Source organism: Lissotriton vulgaris, chromosome 2_1 (genome assembly GCF_964263255.1).
Source record: "Lissotriton vulgaris chromosome 2_1, aLisVul1.2, whole genome shotgun sequence".
Classification (NCBI taxonomy): domain Eukaryota; kingdom Metazoa; phylum Chordata; class Amphibia; order Caudata; family Salamandridae; genus Lissotriton; species Lissotriton vulgaris.
In genome coordinates, this window is record NC_141687.1 from 1,907,479,000 (window position 1) to 1,907,501,301 (window position 22,302).

A 22,302-nucleotide genomic window follows, 5' to 3' on the forward strand; every position below is an offset into this window, starting at 1 on the left:
TATATATATATATTTTCTCTCCTCCAGTGCCGGTATGCGCACGTTGGGCTGTCGTGGCGCGGTCCTGGATAGGCCACCGACTGGCCTTCGATATGTACACCAAATACCTCCAAAATTCTGAAGTAAACCAGGACACACGGAGTTCGTTGCAAAATTTAATGGCAGAGTGAAAAAGTGCGACACGTTTCGCCGATAAGGCTTGCTCACGCTCGTCTAACAAACAATGACGGCCATTTTTAAAGTGCTGAAAACACACCCCCAGTGTAAACATATCTTCACCAAGGTATTGCAGGGCTGCCATATTGTACTAATGTTGATAACACTGATTACTGTCCCACATGATGTATACAAATGCATAGTATAATACTGGGGCTGAAAATGTGAGTTATTACATTTTGCACAACAATTACCCGCATGAGCGCGACAATAACACTGCGTACAATTTCATTTTGAATGTTGTCATGTAGAACACCAAATCAATTCGTGAGGCGTTAAGCATAATTGAACAAATGCATATAAAATTAAATGCAAGTATATTAGACATACATATCTCGTCTAAGTTCTGACATGAAAATTGCGATCACGTGATACCTTTCAGCACGTAATCTAAGCGTTCATTGGATGCTGTAATGCTGACACATGCAATGCCCCATTTGATTGGATCCCGTTGCTGGGAAACGAGATATCAACAATCCACTGGTTGTACCCGTGTGACCAACTGAACAAAGCCCAAGTGGGCATGTGCTGTCGGTAAACATCACAAAAATGTTATGCCTGCACAAAGTACTCGCCCGAGTGGGCTATTGCCAAAGTAAATTAACAAACCAAAATATGAAAATAAATGAAACTAGTGCCGCCCCAGTGGGCTATAATAAGTCTCTGTTCCTTCAAAAGTTGGTTGAGTTTTTGTTCAGAAAAACTCCCAGCCCAAGTGGGCATGTATAACATACTTCCAAATTGTGTCCCATTGGAAACAGTGTTCAGGTTCAAATAAATTTATTGTATCCAGCAGTACCCCACAAGACCTGTGAAAAAAATGTATCTATAAAATTAAACTGTTAACATTTAAAATGATTAAAATACAGACAGCATATTTAATGATATCAATTAGGATATTCGTACTTATTCTTCATACAAATGGACGGCCAATTCCTCACTGGTATTCAACCCCATAGGAGTTAGACATTGAAAGTCAATTATGTACTTGGACTCAAGTTTCCTCATAGAGAGTTCATAATTGCCACCTCGTACACCTAGATCCACACAATCAATAACCACCATACGTAGTTTTGTTTCATCCTGCATGTGATAATCAAAGAAGTGTCTTGCGACCGGATACTGTTTGTTATAATTCCGTATCGCTCGCAGATGTTCTAACACCCTCTTTTTAGCCTCATGTTTTGTGCTGCCCACATACCATTTGTTACACGGGCAAATTAACACATACACATTGTATGGGGTATTGCAAGATAGTCTCTTTTTGATGGTAAATTCTCTGGATGTACCTGGTATCAATAAAGTTTTACAATCTCTACTGAATTTGCATGCCTTGCATTTCTTGCAGCATGCAAACCCGGTATTGGTGGCATGATCAGATAAATTCTTGTCAGTTACGTAGTTGTGGCTAAGCTCATCCCGTAAGGATCTGCCTTTCCTAAACGTAATCTGAGGATTTTCTCCTAGCTATTTTTTGAGATGTTCATCAGTATTTAAAACATGCCAATGTTTCTTGAATACCTGTCTCACATCCTGAGATTGCCCCGAAAAAGTTGTAATGAATCTAATAGTTTCAGATTGTGTCTGGGGTGGTTTGGGAGCTAGCAATTCATCCCTTGTTTTGCTGTTGCTGCGTTCTATAGCCTTGGCAATGACTCTATTGCATATCCTCTCTGCCTAAACCTCTGGCACATCACAACTTCCTCTTTCTTGTACCCCTCTTGTGTACTACAATTGGGCCTGGCGCGCAGTAACTCCCCATAGGGGATGCTGTACACAAGATTTTTGGGATGGCAGCTCGAAGCTTTGAGAAGGCTATTTCCTGAAGTGCTCTTCCTGAAAAGTTTGGTGGTCAAGATGTTGTTGACCACTTCCACTTTCACATCCAGGAATTCCATCTTCGTCCTACTGATATGTTCAGTAAAAGTCAGATTCAACTTATTAATGTTGAGATTGTCTATGAACTGTTTAGCCAATTTCTCATCGCCATTCCAAATGAAAAAAATATCGTCAATGTATCGCAGCCACAGGGACACATTGTTGAATTCCACCATCTCTTGGACAACCTGCTCCTCCCACCAGCCCATGAATAAATTTGCGTAGCTGGGGGCGAAGCAGGTTCCCATGGCCGTGCCCTGTGACTGACGATACATGACGTCATTGAAATAAAAAGAATTGTTGGTTAGACAGAAGTCTATCATGGATAGAAGCATTTGAGAATGCAGCAACAAAGAGATTGATCTAGTGTTCAAGTAATGCTTGACTGCCTTAAGTCCATATTCGTGTTGGATACTAGTGTAAAGGCTGCTGACATCTAAAGTGACCAATGTAAAATTGTTCTCCCAATGGATGCCATTGATAATGCTCAAAAATTGGGTGGTATCTTTCACGTATGATGGTAATGCTACCACAAAAGTTCTTAAATAATGATCGATGTACTTCGACGTATGTTCCAAAAAAGAACCTATGGAGGACACGATCGGACGACCCGGTGGGTTGTCTTGATCTTTGTGGAGTTTAGGGAGGAGGTATAATATTGGAACTTTCGGGTGGGCACAATATAGATAATGATATTCTTCTATCTCTATCAATCCTTTATCTCTCCACTCCAAAAGCAGATCCCTGAAATTACCCATAGATCTTAAAACATCATCCCTGTCACATCTGCAGTAACATGTTGTATCCTGTAGTTGTCTTAGACCTTCCTGGATATATTTGTGCTTATCCAAAACCACAACATTACCCCCCTTATCGGATTGTCTTATTACAATCTCTTTGTCCGCTCTAAGGGATTCAATGGCCATTAGTTGTGCGTGTGACAAGTTCTTATTACTCTGGGGTATTTTCTTGTATCTAAGTTTTACAAGATCTTTTAGTACTCCTCGTTCGAACACATCAATAGCATCACATTGAACTGCTGGTAAGAACACACTCTTAGGTTTAAATTTGGACCCTGGGTTATTATCTAAGTCCAAACCCCAACTTTCCCAATCCGGTTCCTCTCTCATATTTACATCATCACCATGAATTTCCTCTAGTAAAAAAATGTCCTCTACATCAAGGTTACTCAATGTATTACTGGCCAATACAGCAGGTCTATCCTTGACTTTGGTGCAGAACCACTTTTTCAATTTAAGCTTCCTAGCAAACAAAAACAAGTCTATACGAGTCTGGGCAAAGTTCATATTTTGTGATGGGCAGAAGGAAAGGCCAAGTTCCAAGATCTCTTTCTCACCTTCCGTAAGCACAAGGCGTGAGAGGTTCACCACCGTCCTATTCATTTCGTGTTCTTGCTCCTTGTCGCCATTCCCATTGGAGCTTCTGTGGCGTTTAATCCTCCTCTTTTTTGCTTTCTTGTTCCTCCTGTTCCTCCTCTGCTTCCACGTCCTCTTTGATTCCCCTTCTCCCCCTGAAAGGTGTCTGTCCGGTTCTGACTCATCATCTGAAATTGGGCAAAAAAATTCACCCTTTTACTCGTGGCTGCAGCGGGCTCTTGGGTAATGCCTGAGTTGGAGGCGTCCGATAGATTACCATCTGATACATCGCTTTCCACTACCTCCACAGTTGGTCCTGACTTCTGTTGACAAGTTAGTGCCATCCCTGTACTTTTGTCGAATAAATGGTCATACTTCTTCTGAAAAGTTAAGGTACATCCTGACTGGTAATCTTTGAAATCCCTTATAAATTTCCGTTGTTTCTTGGCCGTGATCTCTTCTTCTAATTTCTCCATTCTCCCATTAAGCTTCTTCAGATGTTCTTCCAATGCTTCTTTTGTCATCAGAGGTTCAATCTCCGCTAAGAGGTTCTCTATATCTTTAAGAAGCTTGGCACGGTCCTTGAGGGCGTACTTGACCAAGATTTTCATCATTATCATCGAACAGGATGAAGTGTTGTCAGACCATTCATTTATCATGTCCGGGTCCGGATCTTCATAAGTGGGGATGGTGAAGATCCTAAGACCCCTTGGGACTCGTTTGACTTCGATGTATCTGGATAGGGACTCCGCCTCCCACCACTTAGATAGTTCTTTTTTGTATAATTTTTCTAACGAGCTCAATTTCGTTTGCAAAGTTATTTCCTGACCAATGCTGGTAGGGGTCAGAGTTGGCTCTGTACTTGTGCCGGCCATATTGAAGAATAATGTATCTGCTGTCTGTTTCCGACGAGAGTCCAATTCACCTGCCATGATGGTATAGATTAAGCAAACACACTCCGTGCGTGTCCGGAAGCTTATGGTCACCTGTCAGCTTCCACACGTTCGCCTACTTTCGTGTAGTAACGTTGGTAGGCAGAGAACCCGTACCATGCACGCCTACGTGAGAGTTTCAAGATGTTCCCATGCAGCGTTACAGCATCCAATGAACGCTTAGATTACGTGCTGAAAGGTAACACGTGATCGCAATTTTCATGTCAGAACTTAGACGAGATATGTATGTCTAATATACTTGCATTTAATTTTATATGCATTTGTTCAATTATGCTTAACGCCTCACGAATTGATTTGGTGTTCTACTTGACAACATTCAAAATGAAATTGTACGCAGTGTTATTGTCGCGCTCATGCGGGTAATTGTTGTGCAACATGTAATAACTCACATTTTCAGCCCCAGTATTATACTATGCATTTGTATACATCATGTGGGACAGTAATCAGTGTTATCAACATTAGTACAATATGGCAGCCCTGCAATACCTTGGTGAAGATATGTTTACACTGGGGGTGTGTTTTCAACACTTTAAAAATGGCCGTCATTGTTTGTTAGACAAGCGTGAGCAAGCTTTATCGGCGAAACGCGTCGCACTTTTTCACTCTGCCATTAAATTTTGCAACGAACTCCGTGTGTCCTGGTTTACTTCAGAATTTTGGAGGCATTTGGTGTACATATCGAAGGCCAGTCGGTGGCCTATCCAGGACCGCGCCACGACAGCCCAACGTGCGCATACCTGCACTGGAGGAGAGAAACTACATATGAGGTGCACGGGCTGACCTTTTGTGTAACAACGCCGTTTGGATCCAGCTGTGAAAACGACAGTGTGGGGGATTCTCCTAAAACTGCATCACGAGCGCAACGTGTATGCACAGACGGTGAAGTGTCTATAATTGCAACGTAGGGAAAGCGGAGGACCGGGAAAGGCGTGCCGGCGGGGAGCAACAGGGTGGGAACATCTTGAAACTCTCACGTAGGTGTGCATGGTACGGGTTCTCTGCCTACCAACGTTACTACACGAAAGTAGGCGAGCGTGTGGAAGCTGACAGGTGACCATAAGCTTCCGGACACGCACGGAGTGTGTTTGCTTAATCTATACCATCATGGCAGGTGAATTGGACTCTCGTCGGAAACAGACAGCAGATAAATTATTCTTCAATATGGCCGGCACAAGTACAGAGCCAACTCTGACCCCTACTAGCATTGGTCAGGAAATAACTTTGCAAATGAAATTGAGCTCGTTAGAAAAATTATACAAAAAAGAACTATCTGAGTGGTGGGAGGCGGAGTCCCTATCCAGATACATCGAAGTCAAACGAGTCCCAAGGGGTCTTAGGATCTTCACCATCCCCACTTATGAAGATCCGGACCGGGACATGATAAATGAATGGTCTGACAACACTTCATCCTGTTCGATGATAATGATGAAAATCTTGGTCAAGTACGCCCTCAAGGACCGTGCCAAGCTTCTTAAAGATATAGAGAACCTCTTAGCGGAGATTGAACCTCTGATGACAAAAGAAGCATTGGAAGAACATCTGAAAAAGCTTAATGGGAGAATGGAGAAATTAGAAGAAGAGATCACTGCCAAGAAACAACGGAAATTTATAAGGGATTTCAAAGATTACCAGTCAGGACGTACCTTAACTTTTCAGAAGAAGTATGACCATTTATTCGACAAAAGTACAGGGATGGCACTAACTTGTCAACAGAAGTCAGGACCAACTGTGGAGGTAGTGGAAAGCGATGTATCAGATGGTAATCTATCGGACGCCTCCAACTCAGGCATTACCCAAGAGCCCGCTGCAACCACGAGTAAAAGGGTGAATTCTTTAGCCCAATTTCAGATGATGAGTCAGAACCGGACAGACACCTTTCAGGGGGAAAAGGGGAATCAAAGAGGACGAGGACGTGGAAGCAGAGGAGGAACAGGAGGAACAAGAAAGCAAAAAAGAGGAGGATTAAACGCCACAGAAGCTCCAATGGGAATGGCGACAAGGAGCAAGAACACGAAATGAATAGAACCTCTCACGCCATGTGCTTACGGAAGGTGAGAAAGAGATCTTGGCACTTGGCCTTTCCTTCTGCCCATCACAAAATATGAACTTTGCCCAGACTCATATAGACTTGTTTTTGTTTGCTAGGAAGCTTAAATTGAAAAAGTGGTTCTGCACCAAAGTCAAGGATAAACCTGCTGTATTGGCCAGTAATACATTGAGTAACCTTGATGTAGAGGACATTTTTTTACTAGAGGAAATTCATGGTGATGATGAAAATATGAGATAGGAACCGGATTGGGAAAGTTGGGGTTTGGACTTAGATAATAACCCAGGGTCCAAATTTAAACCTAAGAGTGTGTTCTTACCAGCAGTTCAATGTGATGCTAATGATGTGTTCGAACGAGGAGTACTAAAAGATCTTATAAAACTTAGATACAAGAAAATACCCCAGAGTAATAAGAACTTGTCACAGGCACAACTAATGGCCATTGAATCCCTTAGAGCGGACAAAGAGATTGTAATAAGACAATCCGATAAAGGGGGTAATGTTGTGGTTTTGGATAAGCACAAATATATCCAGGAAGGTCTAAGACAACTACAGGATACAACATGTTACTGCAGATGTGACAGGGATGATGTTTTAAGATCTATGGGTAATTTCAGGGATCTGCTTTTGGAGTGGAGAGATAAAGGATTGATAGAGATAGAAGAATATCATTATCTATATTGTGCCCACCCGAAAGTTCCAATATTATACCTCCTCCCTAAACTCCACAAAGATCAAGACAACCCACCGGGTCGTCCGATCGTGTCCTCCATAGGTTCTTTTTTGGAACATACGTCGAAGTACATCGATCATTATTTAAGAACTTTTGTGGTAGCATTACCATCATACGTGAAAGATACCACCCAATTTTTGAGCATTATCAATGGCATCCATTGGGAGAACAATTTTACATTGGTCACTTTAGATGTCAGCAGCCTTTACACTAGTATCCAACACGAATATGGACTTAAGGCAGTCAAGCATTACTTGAACACTAGATCAATCTCTTTGTTGCTGCATTCTCAAATGCTTCTATCCATGATAGACTTCTGTCTAACCAACAATTTTTTTTATTTCAATGACGTCATGCATCGTCAGTCACAGGGCACGGCCATGGGAACCTGCTTCGCCCCCAGCTATGCGAATTTATTCATGGGCTGGTGGGAGGAGGAGGTTGTCCAAGAGATGGCGGAATTCAACAATGTGTCCCTGTGGCTGCGATACATTGACGATATTTTTTTCATTTGGAATGGCGATGAGAAATCGGCTAAACAGTTCACAGACAATCTCAACATTAATACGTTGAATCTGACTTTTACTGAACATATCAGTAGGACGAAGATGGAATTCCTGGATGTGGAAGTGGAAGTGGTCAACAACATCTTGACCACCAAACTTTTCTGGAAGAGCATATCGGGAAATAGCCTTCTCAAAGCTTCGAGCTGCCATCCCAAAAATCTTGTGTACAGCATCCCCTATGGGGAGTTACTGCGCGCCAGGCGCAATTGTAGCACACAAGAGGGGTACAAGAAAGAGGAAGTTGTGATGTGCCAGAGGTTTAGGCAGAGAGGATATGGCAATAGAGTCATTGCCAAGGCTATAAAACGCAGCAACAGCAAAACAAGGGATGAATTGCTAGCTCCCAAACCACCCCAGACACAATCTGAAACTATTAGATTCATTACAACTTTTTCGGGGCAATCTCAGGATGTGAGACAGGTATTCAAGAAACATTGGCATGTTTTAAATACTGATGAACATCTCAAAAAATACCTAGGAGAAAATCCTCAGATTACGTTTAGGAAAGGCAGATCCTTACGGGATGAGCTTAGCCACAACTATGTAACTGACAAGAATTTATCTGATCATGCCACCAATACCGGGTTTGCATGCTGCAAGAAATGCAAGGCATGCAAATTCAGTAGATATTGTAAAACTTTATTGATACCAGGTACATCCAGAGAATTTACCATCAAAAAGAGACTATCTTGCAATACCCCATACAGTGTGTATGTGTTAATTTGCCCGTGTAACAAATGGTATGTGGGCAGCACAAAACATGAGGCTAAAAAGAGGGTGTTAGAACATCTGCGAGCGATACGGAATTATAACAAACAGTATCCGGTCGCAAGACACTTCTTTGATTATCACATGCAGGATGAAACAAAACTACGTATGGTGGTTATTGATTGTGTGGATCTAGGTGTACGAGGTGGCAATTATGAACTCTCTATGAGGAAACTTGAGTCCAAGTACATAATTGACTTTCAATGTCTAACTCCTATGGGGTTGAATACCAGTGAGGAATTGGCCGTCCATTTGTATGAAGAATAAGTACGAATATCCTAATTGATATCATTAAATATGCTGTCTGTATTTTAATCATTTTAAATGTTAACAGTTTAATTTTATAGATACATTTTTTTCACAGGTCTTGTGAGGTACTGCTGGATACAATGAATTTATTTGAACCTGAACACTGTTTCCAATGGGACACAATTTGGAAGTATGTTATACATGCCCACTTGGGCTGGGACTTTTTCTGAACAAAAACTCAACCAACTTTTGAAGGAACAGAGACTTATTATAGCCCACTGGGGCGGCACTAGTTTAACTTATATTCATATTTTGGTTTGTTAATTTACTTTGGCAATAGCCCACTCGGGCGAGTACTTTGTGCAGGCATAACATTTTTGTGATGTTTACCGACAGGACATGCCCACTTGGGCTTTGTTCAGTTGGTCACACGGGTACAACCAGTGGATTGTTGATATCTCGTTTCCCAGCAATGGGATCCAATCAAATGGGGCATTGCATGTGTCAGCGTTACAGCATCCAATGAACGCTTAGATTACGTGCTGAAAGGTAACACTTGATCGCAATTTTCATGTCAGAACTTAGACGAGATATGTATGTCTAATATACTTGCATTTAATTTTATATGCATTTGTTCAATTATGCTTAACGCCTCACAAATTGATTTGGTGTTCTACATGACAACATTCAAAATGAAATTGTACGCAGTGTTATTGTCGTGCTCATGCGGGTAATTGTTGTGCAACATGTAATAACTCACATTTTCAGCCCCAGTATTATACTATGCATTTGTATACATCATGTGGGACAGTAATCAGTGTTATCAACATTAGTACAATATGGCAGCCCTGCAATACCTTGGTGAAGATATGTTTACACTGGGGGTGTGTTTTCAGCACTTTAAAAATGGCCGTCATTGTTTGTTAGACGAGCGTGAGCAAGCCTTATCGGCGAAACGCGTCGCACTTTTTCACTCTGCCATTAAATTTTGCAACGAACTCCGTGTGACCTGGTTTACTTCAGAATTTTGGAGGTATTTGGTGTACATATATATATATATATATATACATACATATATATATATATATATATATATATATATATATATATATATATATATATATATATATATATATACATACATGACAGCTCCCGTGTTGCTAGAACACACCACACTCGCAGGGGTTATTTCAAAGGCGTTTATTAACAGCAGCGTGCTTGATAGCTATCAGGTCCATGAAAAGCCTCAAGAGAATTCAAAAGGCTGAGGGTTCGTCTTAGTGCTTTATTTCTGCTTTCCGACGCGTTTCAAAGGTCCATGCCTTCTTCCTCAGGGATAGATGAACTTGGCTGTTGGCCGCAGCTGTAAGTCCACTTTTAATGAGATGACACGCCCCCCAATGGGCAGTGCTATTGCCGCAGTGTCTTGTGGAACTTGCATGCTGTCTTGCGTGATGCGTTCCTCCTTCAGGTCCTGTGCCGCTGGTAGTTAACCCCATCTGAGCACCCCCTCGCCTACCACTGACCATCCAGGTTGTTGAAGACAGGAGCGGTGTATATCCGGCATCCAGTGAATCTGAATGATTCCCTTTACGGCTCCAAACTCCGGCTGGTGCAGTGGCGGTGCTGAGCATATGCAGTTTTGCTGCGAGGCTCCAGTTTCCACCAAAATGCTCCTTGCACTCTTCATGGCGGGTGCGGAAAGAACGGTGGTGGATCCGTTCCTTACATGACAGCTCCCGTGTTGCTAGAACACACCACACTCGCAGGGGTATTTCAAAGGCGTTTATTAACAGCAGCGTGCTTGATAGCTATCAGGTCCATGAAAAGCCTCAAGAGAATTCAAAAGGCTGAGGGTTCGTCTTAGTGCTTTATTTCTGCTTTCCGACGCGTTTCAAAGGTCCATGCCTTCTTCCTCAGGGATAGACGAACTTGGCTGTTGGCCGCAGCTGTAAGTCCACTTTTAATGAGATGACACGTCCCCCAATGGGCAGTGCTATTGCCGCAGTGTCTTGTGGAACTTGCATGCTGTCTTGCGTGATGCGTTCCTCCTTCAGGTCCTGTGCCGCTGGTAGTTAACCCCATCTGAGCACCCCCTCGCCTACCACTGACCATCCAGGTTGTTGAAGACAGGAGCGGTGTATATCCGGCATCCAGTGAATCTGAATGATTCCCTTTACGGCTCCAAACTCCGGCTGGTGCAGTGGCGGTGCTGAGCATATGCAGTTTTGCTGCGAGGCTCCAGTTTCCACCAAAATGCTCCTTGCACTCTTCATGGCGGGTGCGGAAAGAACGGTGGTGAATCCGTTCCTTACATGACAGCTCCTGTGTTGCTAGAACACACCACATATACATATATATATATATTTACTGAAAAAATCATAGGTTTCAGGCACGTTATAGTTAGAACTTAGCATTTAAACTCTAGAAATTCACTGAAAAATCCATAGGTTACAGGGACATTATAGTTAGTTGGACATTTCACTCGTACAAAACCAGAGGAATTCCGCCATTATAGTTAGTTCATGCTAACTATAACTCGCGCCTCCGCAATGAACTGCTGATGACGTCACATATTACATTATTCATGACATGGTCAGTGACATCACGGATGACATCACTGATGACATCTCAATTAACATTACTGATAACATCCATGTGAAAATATGATGCACCTTCTCACACCTAAATATAACCTTTGATACACCCACGCTTCCCCAAGGACCGCCTCCTCCATCGGGCTTCATTTATAAGTTGTGGTGGGAATGGCAGCCCCCCCGCAGCCCTGAGGACCCCCCCTACCCCCCCGGGGCTCTTTAGTATAAAAACAAATGTGTGGGGAGGGCACGAACCCACCACACGGCCCGGGCACAACCACCTCCTCGGGGCACTGTATATTTAAATTTGGGGATCCGTTACAGACCCCCGGGCCCCGGGACCACCACCTCCCAGGGACTGCGCACTGGTAGGGAAGGGGACCGCGCAGCCCCCCTTTTGGAGCCCTTGATGGCCCTGGGGACCGCCACCCCACAATGCCAGCTCCTGCAGTGTCCCGGGTTGCCCACCCCCGGGACACTGCTGTTTGCTATGACAGCAGTACAAAAGGGGGTGGTGACAGGGCAGGAGCTGTGTGGTTCCTGCCCTGTCATAGCAAACACTGGTTTGAATTTTGTAAGCGAGAGCAGGTCTTCTAGTCTCGCTTACAAAATCCAAACCACATTGCTTTTCCACAAGAGGAGCTACATGTTAGCAGCTCCCCGTGTTGAAAAGCAATGCCAGCTCCAGCAGGAGGTGGGGAGCCAGCGGGAATGTGGGGGCATTGGGGCTCCCCCCATGGTCCCCAACAGAAGGGGCCGGCCCCGGTGGATGGGGTCCCTGGGGATTGAAGTGGCCCAGGAGGCGGGCCTTGCAGCTCCCCTTCATCAATTAGTCAAATGTCTTTTTTTAAATGAGGCACAGCCCCAGGGGATGGGGTCCCGAGGCCACTAAAGGCCTAAGGAGGGGGGCCACGCAGCCCCCTCCTCATATATTTTTTTTTAAATGTGGTCATGCCTCAGGTGATGGGGTCCCTGTGCCAAAATTGGCCTCGGGAGGAGGGCAGCAAGGCCCCCCTCCTGTTTTTTTAAATTAAAAAATATAGCAGGCCCTGGGGGCTAGGGTCCACAGGGCCCCAATTAAGGTCCAAGAATGGGGGAAACATAGTCCCCCTTGTAAAAAAAATAAAAAAGCCAGCATTGCGACGGAGGCCCTGCCCCTAACGGCAGCACTCAGCAAACACGGCCCATAGCCCACCAGATAGCTCCAAAATGCACCAAGGAGCTGTGTTGCAGAGAGGTGTTTAGGGGCCACGCCCATTTTTACACCTCTCTGAAACGTAGCTCGGTGGCGCTTACTGGAGTTACCTGGTGGGCTAGTTTGCCCGCAGGGACCCTCAGGACTCAAGGAGAATTAATCCCCCAACTTAAAACGTGCCACTGGGTGTGCTTGCACAGTGGTTCAGGTCCTGATATGACAAATGTGCAAACCCACCCAGTGGCACGTTTTAAGTTGGGGGATTAAGTACTCTTGAATCCTGAGGGTTCCTGGGGTCCAACTAGCCCACCAGATACCTCCAGGAAGAGCCACAGAGCTGCATTGCAGATAGGTGTAAAACGGGGCATGGTCTTGGACCACCTCTCTGCAACGCAGCTCTGTGGCGCTTACTTAAGGTAACTGGTGGACCCTCAGGATTCAAGGGGAATCAATCCCCCAATTTAAAACACACCAGGGGGTGCGTTTACACAGTGGTGAAGGGAGGGGGCTGGCATGTGTGTACTTATCCAATCACTCTGCCAAAACCCAAGAACTTATAAATTCACCATGCACTCTCCTTGCAGTACTCTAATCATCCAGTTACTACCCATGTACTCATGCAATGGCCCAGGCACTAACACATGCACTGCTACAATCCCCTGAGCACTACTGTTGCAGTTCAGCCATCTCCTTGTCACTACCCATGCACTCCTCCAATCACCCAGCCAGTTCCATGTCCTTATCTAATCACTGAGACAAAACACAGGTACTTATGAATTCACCATGTGCTCTCCTTACAGTACTCTAATCATCCAGTCACTACCCAGGTACTTATGCAATGATCCAGGCAATAACATATGCACTGCTATAATCCCCTGAGCACTACTGATGCAGTCCTGACTTCTCCTTGTCACTACCCATGCACTGTTCCAATCACCCAGCAAGTTCCATCTCCTTATCTAATCACTCCGCCAAGACCCAAACACATATAAATTCACCATGCACTCTCCTTGCAGTACTCTAATCATCCAGTCACTACCCATGTACTGATGCAATGACCCAGGCAATAACACATGCACTGCTACAATCCCCTGAGCACTAATGCTGCAGTCCAGCCATTTCCTTGTCACTACCCATGCACTCCTCCAATCACCCAGGCAGTTCAATGACCTTGTCTAATCACTGCGCCAAAACACAGGCACTTATAAATGTACCATGCACTCTCCTTGCAGTACTCTAATCATCCAGTCACTACCCATGCACTCATGCAATGACCCAGGTACTAACACATGCACTGCTACAATCCCCTGAGCACTCCTGATGCAGTCCAGCCATCTCCTTGTCACTACCCATGCACTCCTCCAATCACAAAGCCAGTTCCATGTCCTTATCTAATCACTGCACCAAAACACAAAACTTATAAATTCACCATGCACTCTCCTTGCAGTACTCTAATCATCCATTCAGTACCCATGTACTTATGCAATGGCCCAGGCACTAACACATGCACTGTTACAATCCCCAGAGCACCACTAATGCAGTCCAGCCATCTCTTTGTCACTACCCATGCACTACTCCAATCACCCAGCCAGTCCCATGTCCTTATCCAATCACTACACCAAAACACTAGCACTTATAAATTCACCATGCACTCTCCTTCCAGTACTGTAATTATCCAGTCACTACCCATGCAATCATGCAATGTCCCAGGCACTAACACATGCACTGCTACAATCCCCTGAGCACTACTGATGCAGTCCAGCCATCTCCTTGTCATTACCCATGCAATCCTCCAATCGCCCAGCCAGCACCATGTACTTATCCAATCACTCCCCTAAAACCCAAGCTCTAATAAATTTGCCATACACTCTCCTTGCAGTACTCTAATCATCCAGTCACTACCCATGTACTCATGAAATGGCCCAAGCACTAACACATGCACTGCTGCAATCCCCTGAGCACTACTCATGCAGTCCAGCCATCTCCTTGTCACTACCCATGCACTCCTCCAATCACCCAGCCAGTCCATGTCCTTATCTAATCAATGCGCCAAAACGCAAGCACTTATAAATTCACCATGAACTCTCCTGGCAGTACTCTAATCATCCAGTCACTACCCATGTACTCATGCAATGACCCCGGCACTAACACCTGCACTGCTACAATTACCTGAGCACTACTCATGCAGACCAACCATCTCCTTGTCAATACCCATGCACTCCTCCAATCACCTATCCAGCATCATGTACTTATCCAATCTCTCTACCAAAGCCCAAGCACTTATAAATTTACCATGCACACTCCTTGCAGTACTCTATTCATCCAGTGGCTCTAGGCCTGGTTAGTTAGAGTCAGTTACCTCCAGTACCCGTTAGCAAAAAGTTGCAGGCACAGGAGGGCTTTCTGCTCTTCCTTTGGTTCTTTCTGCACATAGCTTTCTTCTTCCTGCACTTTTCTTTGCTTTCTGGACTTCTGTTGCCGCTTTCTGCATTTGTCTTGCTTCTTTCTGTGCTTTCTACCTCTTTCTTCACATGTCCAACCTTTGTAGGCATAGTTAGAAATTAGCATTAAAAAAAACTTTTGAAATTCACTGAAAAAACCATAGCTTTCATGGACGTTATAGTTAGAAATTAGCATTTAAAAAAACCTTACAAATTCACTCAAAAAAACACTGGTTTCAGGGACGTTATAGTTATTTGGACATTTCACTCATACAAAACCAGAGAAATCCGAGTGTTATAGTTAGTTCAGCTAACTATAACTAGCGCCCCCGCAATGCACTGCTGATGACATCACATATCACATCATTCATGACATGGCCAGTGACATCATAGATGACATCACTGATGACATGTCAAATGACATCACTGATGACATCACTGATGATATCATCCATGTGATAATCAGATGTACCTCCTCATACCCTAATAAAACCTTTGATACACCCACTCTAAAATACAGACTACCATTTACGAAACCATAGATACACCAATACCAGTTAGTACATACCCACTCACTAATTCCTAGGTCTACACACACATTCACTCATTCACCCATACAGTCACTCATACATGCAGTCAACCATCAATACGGCATTACCATATGCACTCACACATCTATACAGACACTCACACACCTCCACTCATTCGTAAAGATACCCACACACCTAGTCAGTCATGCAAAGAATCAGTCACACTCCCATTTACTCACCTATACAATTATACACACATCACCTCACATATTCAAACATATACTAACACATACTTACACTCTTATACAATAACTAATACAAGCAAACACTAATCCATACAGCCACTCTTACAATCACTCTCACATATAGTCATTCATACACACCAACACTCACATATACTGCCTTTCACACATGCAGTTACTCACACATGTACCACTGAGGCATCCATTCACTCACCAACTCACTGATACACACACTCACCCACCCATACAGCCCTTCACAGATACACTCTTGAACCCATACACCCAGTGAATCATCCACTCACACACACAGACTCAGAGTCACACCCCCCACCCACCCACACAGACACTCAGGTACCCATACAGACAACCAATCAATAACCCTTATACATCCTCATTTAGCTACTCACCAACACATGCAACCGCTTACACACCAACTTACAAATTAAACAGTCACTAACCCATGCATTCAGTAAGACACATTTAATCACTAACTTATACAGTCTGTCACGCACCTACTTAATCATCCATCTAGACACCTATATATCAACTCATTCTTTAATACACCTTGGCATATATATAAAACTGTATAGAAACACCCAGTCAATGGATGGTGTCATCAGTGATGTCATCAGTGATGTCATTTGAGATATCATCAGTGATATCATCAGTGATGTCACTGACCATGTCATGAATGATGTAAACTGTGACGTCGTTAGGAGTGCATTGCGGGGGCGCGAGTTATAGTTAGCTGAACTAACTATAACGGTTGAATTTCTCTGGTTTTGTACGAGTGAAATGTCCAACTAACTATAACATTCCTGATACCTGTGTCAGTGTTTTTTTCAGTGAATTTATATATATATATCTATATATATATCTATATATTACCTACTGGCGGTCACCGGTAGGTAGTTATAGTTAGGATTATTTTCAATGCAAAATCTCAACATTCTATTGTGAATAACTTTGGCGCCGGCTGAGGAATCTGTCTGTAAATTTCTTCAAATTTGCCTTGTGGCGCCCCGGTCCTTCCCTGAAAGCGGGGGCCGAGATAAAAGGAGGGTCCCAAAACGTGTTTTTCCCATGTTAATTTCCGTAGGGCGGTCGACCTCACTTTTAGCTCGAACGGCTGAATGGATTTATACAAAACTTGGCAAAATTGTAGGGACTGGTAGCCCGATGTGCCTTTGCTATGTCTCAAGATATGTGCTCCAGTGGATTTTGAGTAATTTATGTTCAAAAAAATATATATATCTATAAGCGCGCCCCGGTACGATCACCGGGGCGCTAACCAGCGCGCTACGCGAGTTCGCGCGCGCAAAGCTGATTGGCTCTCGGGTGTCTGTAAACATTCCAAACAGTCCGGAGTGGCCGCCATCGTGTGTCTCGGTAGGATCGAGACACAAGAGGTGGCAAAAACAAAGGAGAAAATTAGCAAAAGGGGGCAGGGTAGACCCCCCCTGACCCCCTAGGTTTGATGTGGGGGCTATAAAAGGGTTCAGCGGGACCAAAAAAAAAAAAATATTTTTTTCGATTTGTGCCGGGGAGCGCCCGGTACGTGCACCGGGTAACGGACCGGGGAGCGTACCATGGAGAAAAAAGAATGACATTTTAAAAAAAAAATGTTTTTTTTTTAAATTAGAGGTAGTTCTAAAAAGAACTGTTTTTTTTCTTCTTTTTGTTGTTTTATATATATATCTTTTTGTGAACATTTTTTACTTTTTTTGCCTTTTCTGAACAGTTTTATATTTTTTTTGTATTTTTTATAGGGAGAAACAAAAAACAGGGATTTGTAAACCGCTCAACTGGAGCAAAAAAAAAACAGGAAAACATTAAGGCTTCGTTGTGCATTTGTGGTTATCACCAGCAAGCATGATGAGTGTAATGCTCTGCTCACCATAAGTAATTAATTTCCCACAATGTACACAAACAATTTTGTATCCCCCAAAATTTGGTGGTATACTTGAAATCAACTGACTTGCTTCTGGACCCGATGGAGTGGGTTCTTTGGTTGTTGAGGTTGTGCCAGATGATTGGGGTAGGTTTTTGCAGAGTTCTCTCACCTCGGCTGCTGAATAGTTAATAGGGTGCAAACGCTGCATATGCCGAATCATTGTATGATTCCCAAAGGAATATTTTTTGGTAGGGTTCCCCCTGGATGGCACAGCACCACAGATGAGACAGGTCACCTTTGCAGCGTTTACTTTTTTGAAACCAGTTGGGATTTTATAAAACTCCCATATGAAGTGCTCCCTAGGTTTGTATGGTGGAGTATTTTCAGGCAGGAACTGCCTTGTCCCTTCCTCATCTTCCACCTTAACTGGTGTGAAACCTATGGTTTTTTCAGTGAATTTCATAGGTTTTTTAATTGCTAATTCCTAACTATATATAGGGCCTCAAACCTATGTTTTTTTCAGTGAATTTCAAAGGTTTTTTAATAGCAGTATATTTATATAATACTATTTTGTTTATGTATTTTGTTCATGGTTTTTTAATTTTTTTATTTTTTTGCCCTGGAGCGCTCCCGGTGCACGTACCGGTGGGCGCACCGGTAGGCGCAGTATTCGGCGCGCCCCGGTGCGCGTACCGGTGCACGTCCCGTTAGCGCATCAAAAAAAATAATAATAAAGGAGTGAGCATAAGGAAAGGGGACAGAGAGAGTGATGTTAAGAGAAAGAGAGCTAGAGGGAGGAACACAGAGGGGCTGTGTAATAGATAGTAAGACAGAGAAAAGGAAGCGAAAGAAGACAAGGGAGAGGAAGAAGACTAAAGCAGAGGTACTGGGAGAATGTGAGTGGGTGTTGAAAGTAAAGGGAAGGAGAGTAAAGGATGGGGAATGAGGGGTAGTGACGGAACTGGAGTAAAGGAACAGCGGTGAGGGAGGGTAAGAAAAGAGCAGTGAGTGTAAGTAAAGAGGGGTGAAAGAGGGTGGGTAAAAGTGAATAAGGGTAAGACAGGGGGAGTGACAGGGAGAAAAGACAGAGAGAGTAAAGGAAGGAGTGACAGAAAGGGATTGAGTGAAGCAGAAAAGAAAGGTAAGTGAGGGAGTGTGGGTGAGTTATAGGTAGTGAGCATGATGAAAGAGTAGTGACAGAGTGAAAGGACAGAGACAGTGAGGGTAACAGAGACGGAGTAAGAGAATGGGAGTGAGGAACTGTGAGGACAGAGGGACTGAAAAAAGAAGTGAGAGGAGTGGAGTAAGTGAGTAAGGGAAAGGGAATGAGTGAGGGAGTGAACGAAGCGAACACAGGGTAAGGGAAGTAAAGCAGGGGGACTGAAAGAAGTTAAATGTGGTAGGAAAATAAGGAAAAGAGAAGTAAACATGGAGGATAAGAATAAGTGAGGGAAGCAGAGTAAGGAAACAGGGGTGAGGTATATTGAGAGTAAAGTAGTGAGGTTAAAGCAAAGGGTGATGACAAACTACATTTTTTAGTCACACTTACCATATAATTAATGTAAACTTAATTACATGTTTTTACTACACTTTGTATCTGTGAAAGAGAGAAGAAAAAATAAGTTATAATTAGTAAAATATATATTTTAAAATAGAAGAGACAGGTCAAGAGATTAAAAATCATAAAAGTGTACTAAGAAATTAAGTAAGAGTAAAGGACACAGAAAGGGAAATAAAGTAATGTAGAAGGACAAAAAGAGGGAAAAAGAAATAGAAGGAGAGCAAATTACTAAGAGTAAGGCAGATAAATTCAGTGACAGAGAAGAAGAGAAGAAGAGAGAAATGAACTGAAGGTAAGTAAGATACTAAAAGAATGGGAGTTAGCAAAACTAAATCAGGAAAGAGGAGTAAGTAAAAGGGGAATGAGTGAGAGGGAAAGGAGTCTGATTGAGGATCCATTTACAAGAATGAGGAATGGAAGATGACTGAGAGTGAGTGAAGGGGAGTCACAGAGTGAAGGGATGAAGGGAGTGAGGATAATATAGAAGGATTGAGAGAAAAGGAGTGAGGAAGTAAGTAGACAGAGGGACTAAGGGAAGGACTGAGTGAAGTGGAGTACAATGAGTGAGGAAAGGAAAATGAGTAAGGGAGCAAAAGAAGGAAAGAGAGGGGAAGAGGACTAAAGCAGTGGTACTGAGAGAATGTGATTCCGTGATGAAAGTAAAGAGAAGGACACTGAAAAATAGGAAATGAGGGGTAGTAATGGAACCGGAGTAAAAGAACTGGGGCGAAGAATGATGAGAGAGGAGCAGTGAAGTTGTTGTAAGAGAAATGATAGAAGGTAGATAAACACAAGTGAGCATAACACAAGGAGAGTGAGGGACTGAGGACATAGAGGTAGTGAATGAAAAAAGAGGACAAAAGAAAGGACCAAAGAAAGATAAGTGAGGGAGAATGGGTGAGTTATAGTGACAGAGTGCGACAAAAGAGGTGAGTGAGTAAAGAGGAATTACTAAAAGAGCAAAAGAGGAAAATACGGAAAAGGGATGTAAAGCAGAGAGACTGAAAGCTGAAAAGTGGTGCAAAGGAGAGAGGGAATGCAGACAGTTGAAATGGGATTGAGGGGTTGTGAAAGAAGTGGAGTAAAGGAACGGGGATGAAACAGAGTGAGAGAAAGGCAGTGTGAGTAAGTAAAGAGAGCTGAAAGAGGGTGGAAAAAGGAAAGTGAGTGTGAGACAATGGGAATACAATGTAAATTACACAATACAAACTATAGAATAACTTGTACAACATGTTAGATAGTTTATTTTTGCTGTTATCAGAATATATTGAATTTCACTAAAAACAGTGAGTTCAAACTATTCATCATATGACAGCGGGGAAAAAAAAAAACAATCTAAAAGATTGTGTTTAAAAAAAACCATATAAACTTACAAATCACATATGTACACTAATCTTTGATTCACTTACTTTTCCTTGAGGCCAAATAGTAGATTGTGAAGGTCCTTTTCGTAGGAAAATACTCTGCTGTTCTCTAAAACTTCCATTTCATCGACTTTCTATAAAAAAAGCTCCAAGAACATCTGAAATATGTCTCAATGTTTTCATTTCCTCCTTGTGTTAAGTCATGACTCTTTGCTCATTCCTTCACCTTTCCTTACGGCCAAATAGTGTCATATATATCAGTATGTTTTCAAATTACTGAAATCAAACTCTGAAATTACCGTTTACCCAATGTTCTGAAAGAAAAGCTCATACAACATTTTCACAATGTTTAAATATTCATATTCCCATCTCTGGATCACTCATGTTCAACATTTCCTATAATACTGATATCACTTACTATGAGATCCACTTACAGTACCTATATGAGAACTTGATTTTTTATATTATGTTGATCACTTTTACTCACAATATAATTTTAAATAGTAGACTAACTTTTATTAACTGCTCCCGTCTTCATAGGCCAATTACCTTTACTTAAATTTTGGTTCTAAAAACACTAGGTAAGAATTTTTTAAGTCAAAAGGCAAACGTTGTTTGAAAGTCAAATGAGTATCATTACAGTAAGTCCAGCCTTTTCGACATTTTAAAAAAGCTGTATAATGCCCAGATGTTGTCGAAGGACCGTCATGATAAATAATAGCTACAGTTGCAAAGGTTCTTCTTGAAATTGATAACTGAGAAGCCATGACATTTTTAATAGAAGTTGTCAATTTAGTTCCATCAGGTCTACATCGTTGGAACATTAAAATGACATACTGACCATAAGTTTGAATAAATAATGTGGACAGCATTGGACACTTACATTGGGTACACACCATATTATGATCAGCTGCTTTAACTAGATTATTAAAAGACACTGATTTGCAGTCTGGTAAAGTCAAATATATAAATCTTTCAGTGTCTATTCTAGTAGTACTTGATAAACTACAATTATCGCAGTCATGCTGCCATTGATAAGAAAGGCTAAAAAGATTTTCTACATCTACACCTTCATCTTGCAATACACCAAACATATACATTAAAAATTGCTGACAATCCTGCTGAATGTTCTGTGAATTTTTTTTTGTTGACCAGAACATATGTCTAAAAGGTTTCGAATTTCTGAAACACTTTCTATTTTTGCTCTAACACTGCTACATTTCTCAAACACAGAATTCAGTAAACCGCAGAATCATCGATCCCGATTTTCAACAATCTGTTCTTGTAAAGTTTGAAGACAAAAAACAACATTAATCACTACATTAGCATAGCAGTTGACACCAGAACTGTTTTCAAACTGAAATCCAACAACATCTTCAACAGAATCCTTTTTCTTTCTGCTTACAATTATAGTTTCATCTACTTTTTGTCTTTTTGCTACTTCTTCACTGCAATTATTCTCATTTCTTCTTTTTCGGCCTACCATACGTTTTTCAAACAGAGGATACTGAGGCAAATGTGGAGCATACTCTCTTCTTAACCTATTGTATTCTTTAACACAATCTAGATCTACACAAATCTTTGTCTCATTACACTTAATCAAGTACAATCCTGATAAAGTTCTGACTCGTGATAATGCCACATATGCCATACCCTCTTTAAACACAGAACTTCCAATGTTCCCCAAAGCAC

At 42.5% G+C, this 22,302-nt stretch overlaps 2 protein-coding genes across 2 annotated transcripts; one reads left to right on the forward strand and one right to left on the reverse strand.

Annotated features, from left to right (window-relative positions):
• Positions 1 to 3,493: 3,493 nt before the first annotated feature.
• On the reverse strand, positions 3,494 to 4,402 carry LOC147733495 (uncharacterized). Its single transcript, XM_086958974.1, has one exon. It carries the CDS (start codon positions 4,400 to 4,402, stop codon positions 3,494 to 3,496), a length of 909 nt encoding a protein of 302 aa, XP_086815100.1.
• Positions 4,403 to 5,527: 1,125 nt separating this feature from the next.
• Positions 5,528 to 6,442, forward strand: LOC147733496 (uncharacterized). Its single transcript, XM_086958975.1, has one exon. It carries the CDS (start codon positions 5,528 to 5,530, stop codon positions 6,440 to 6,442), a length of 915 nt encoding a protein of 304 aa, XP_086815101.1.
• Positions 6,443 to 22,302: the final 15,860 nt, after the last annotated feature.

Excerpts from the sequence above, each read along its gene's own strand:
- LOC147733496 (XM_086958975.1), top strand. The coding sequence starts at position 5,528 with ATGGCAGGTGAATTGGACTCTCGTCGGAAACAGACAGCAGATAAATTA.
- LOC147733495 (XM_086958974.1), bottom strand. The coding sequence starts at position 4,402 with ATGGCAGGTGAATTGGACTCTCGTCGGAAACAGACAGCAGATACATTA.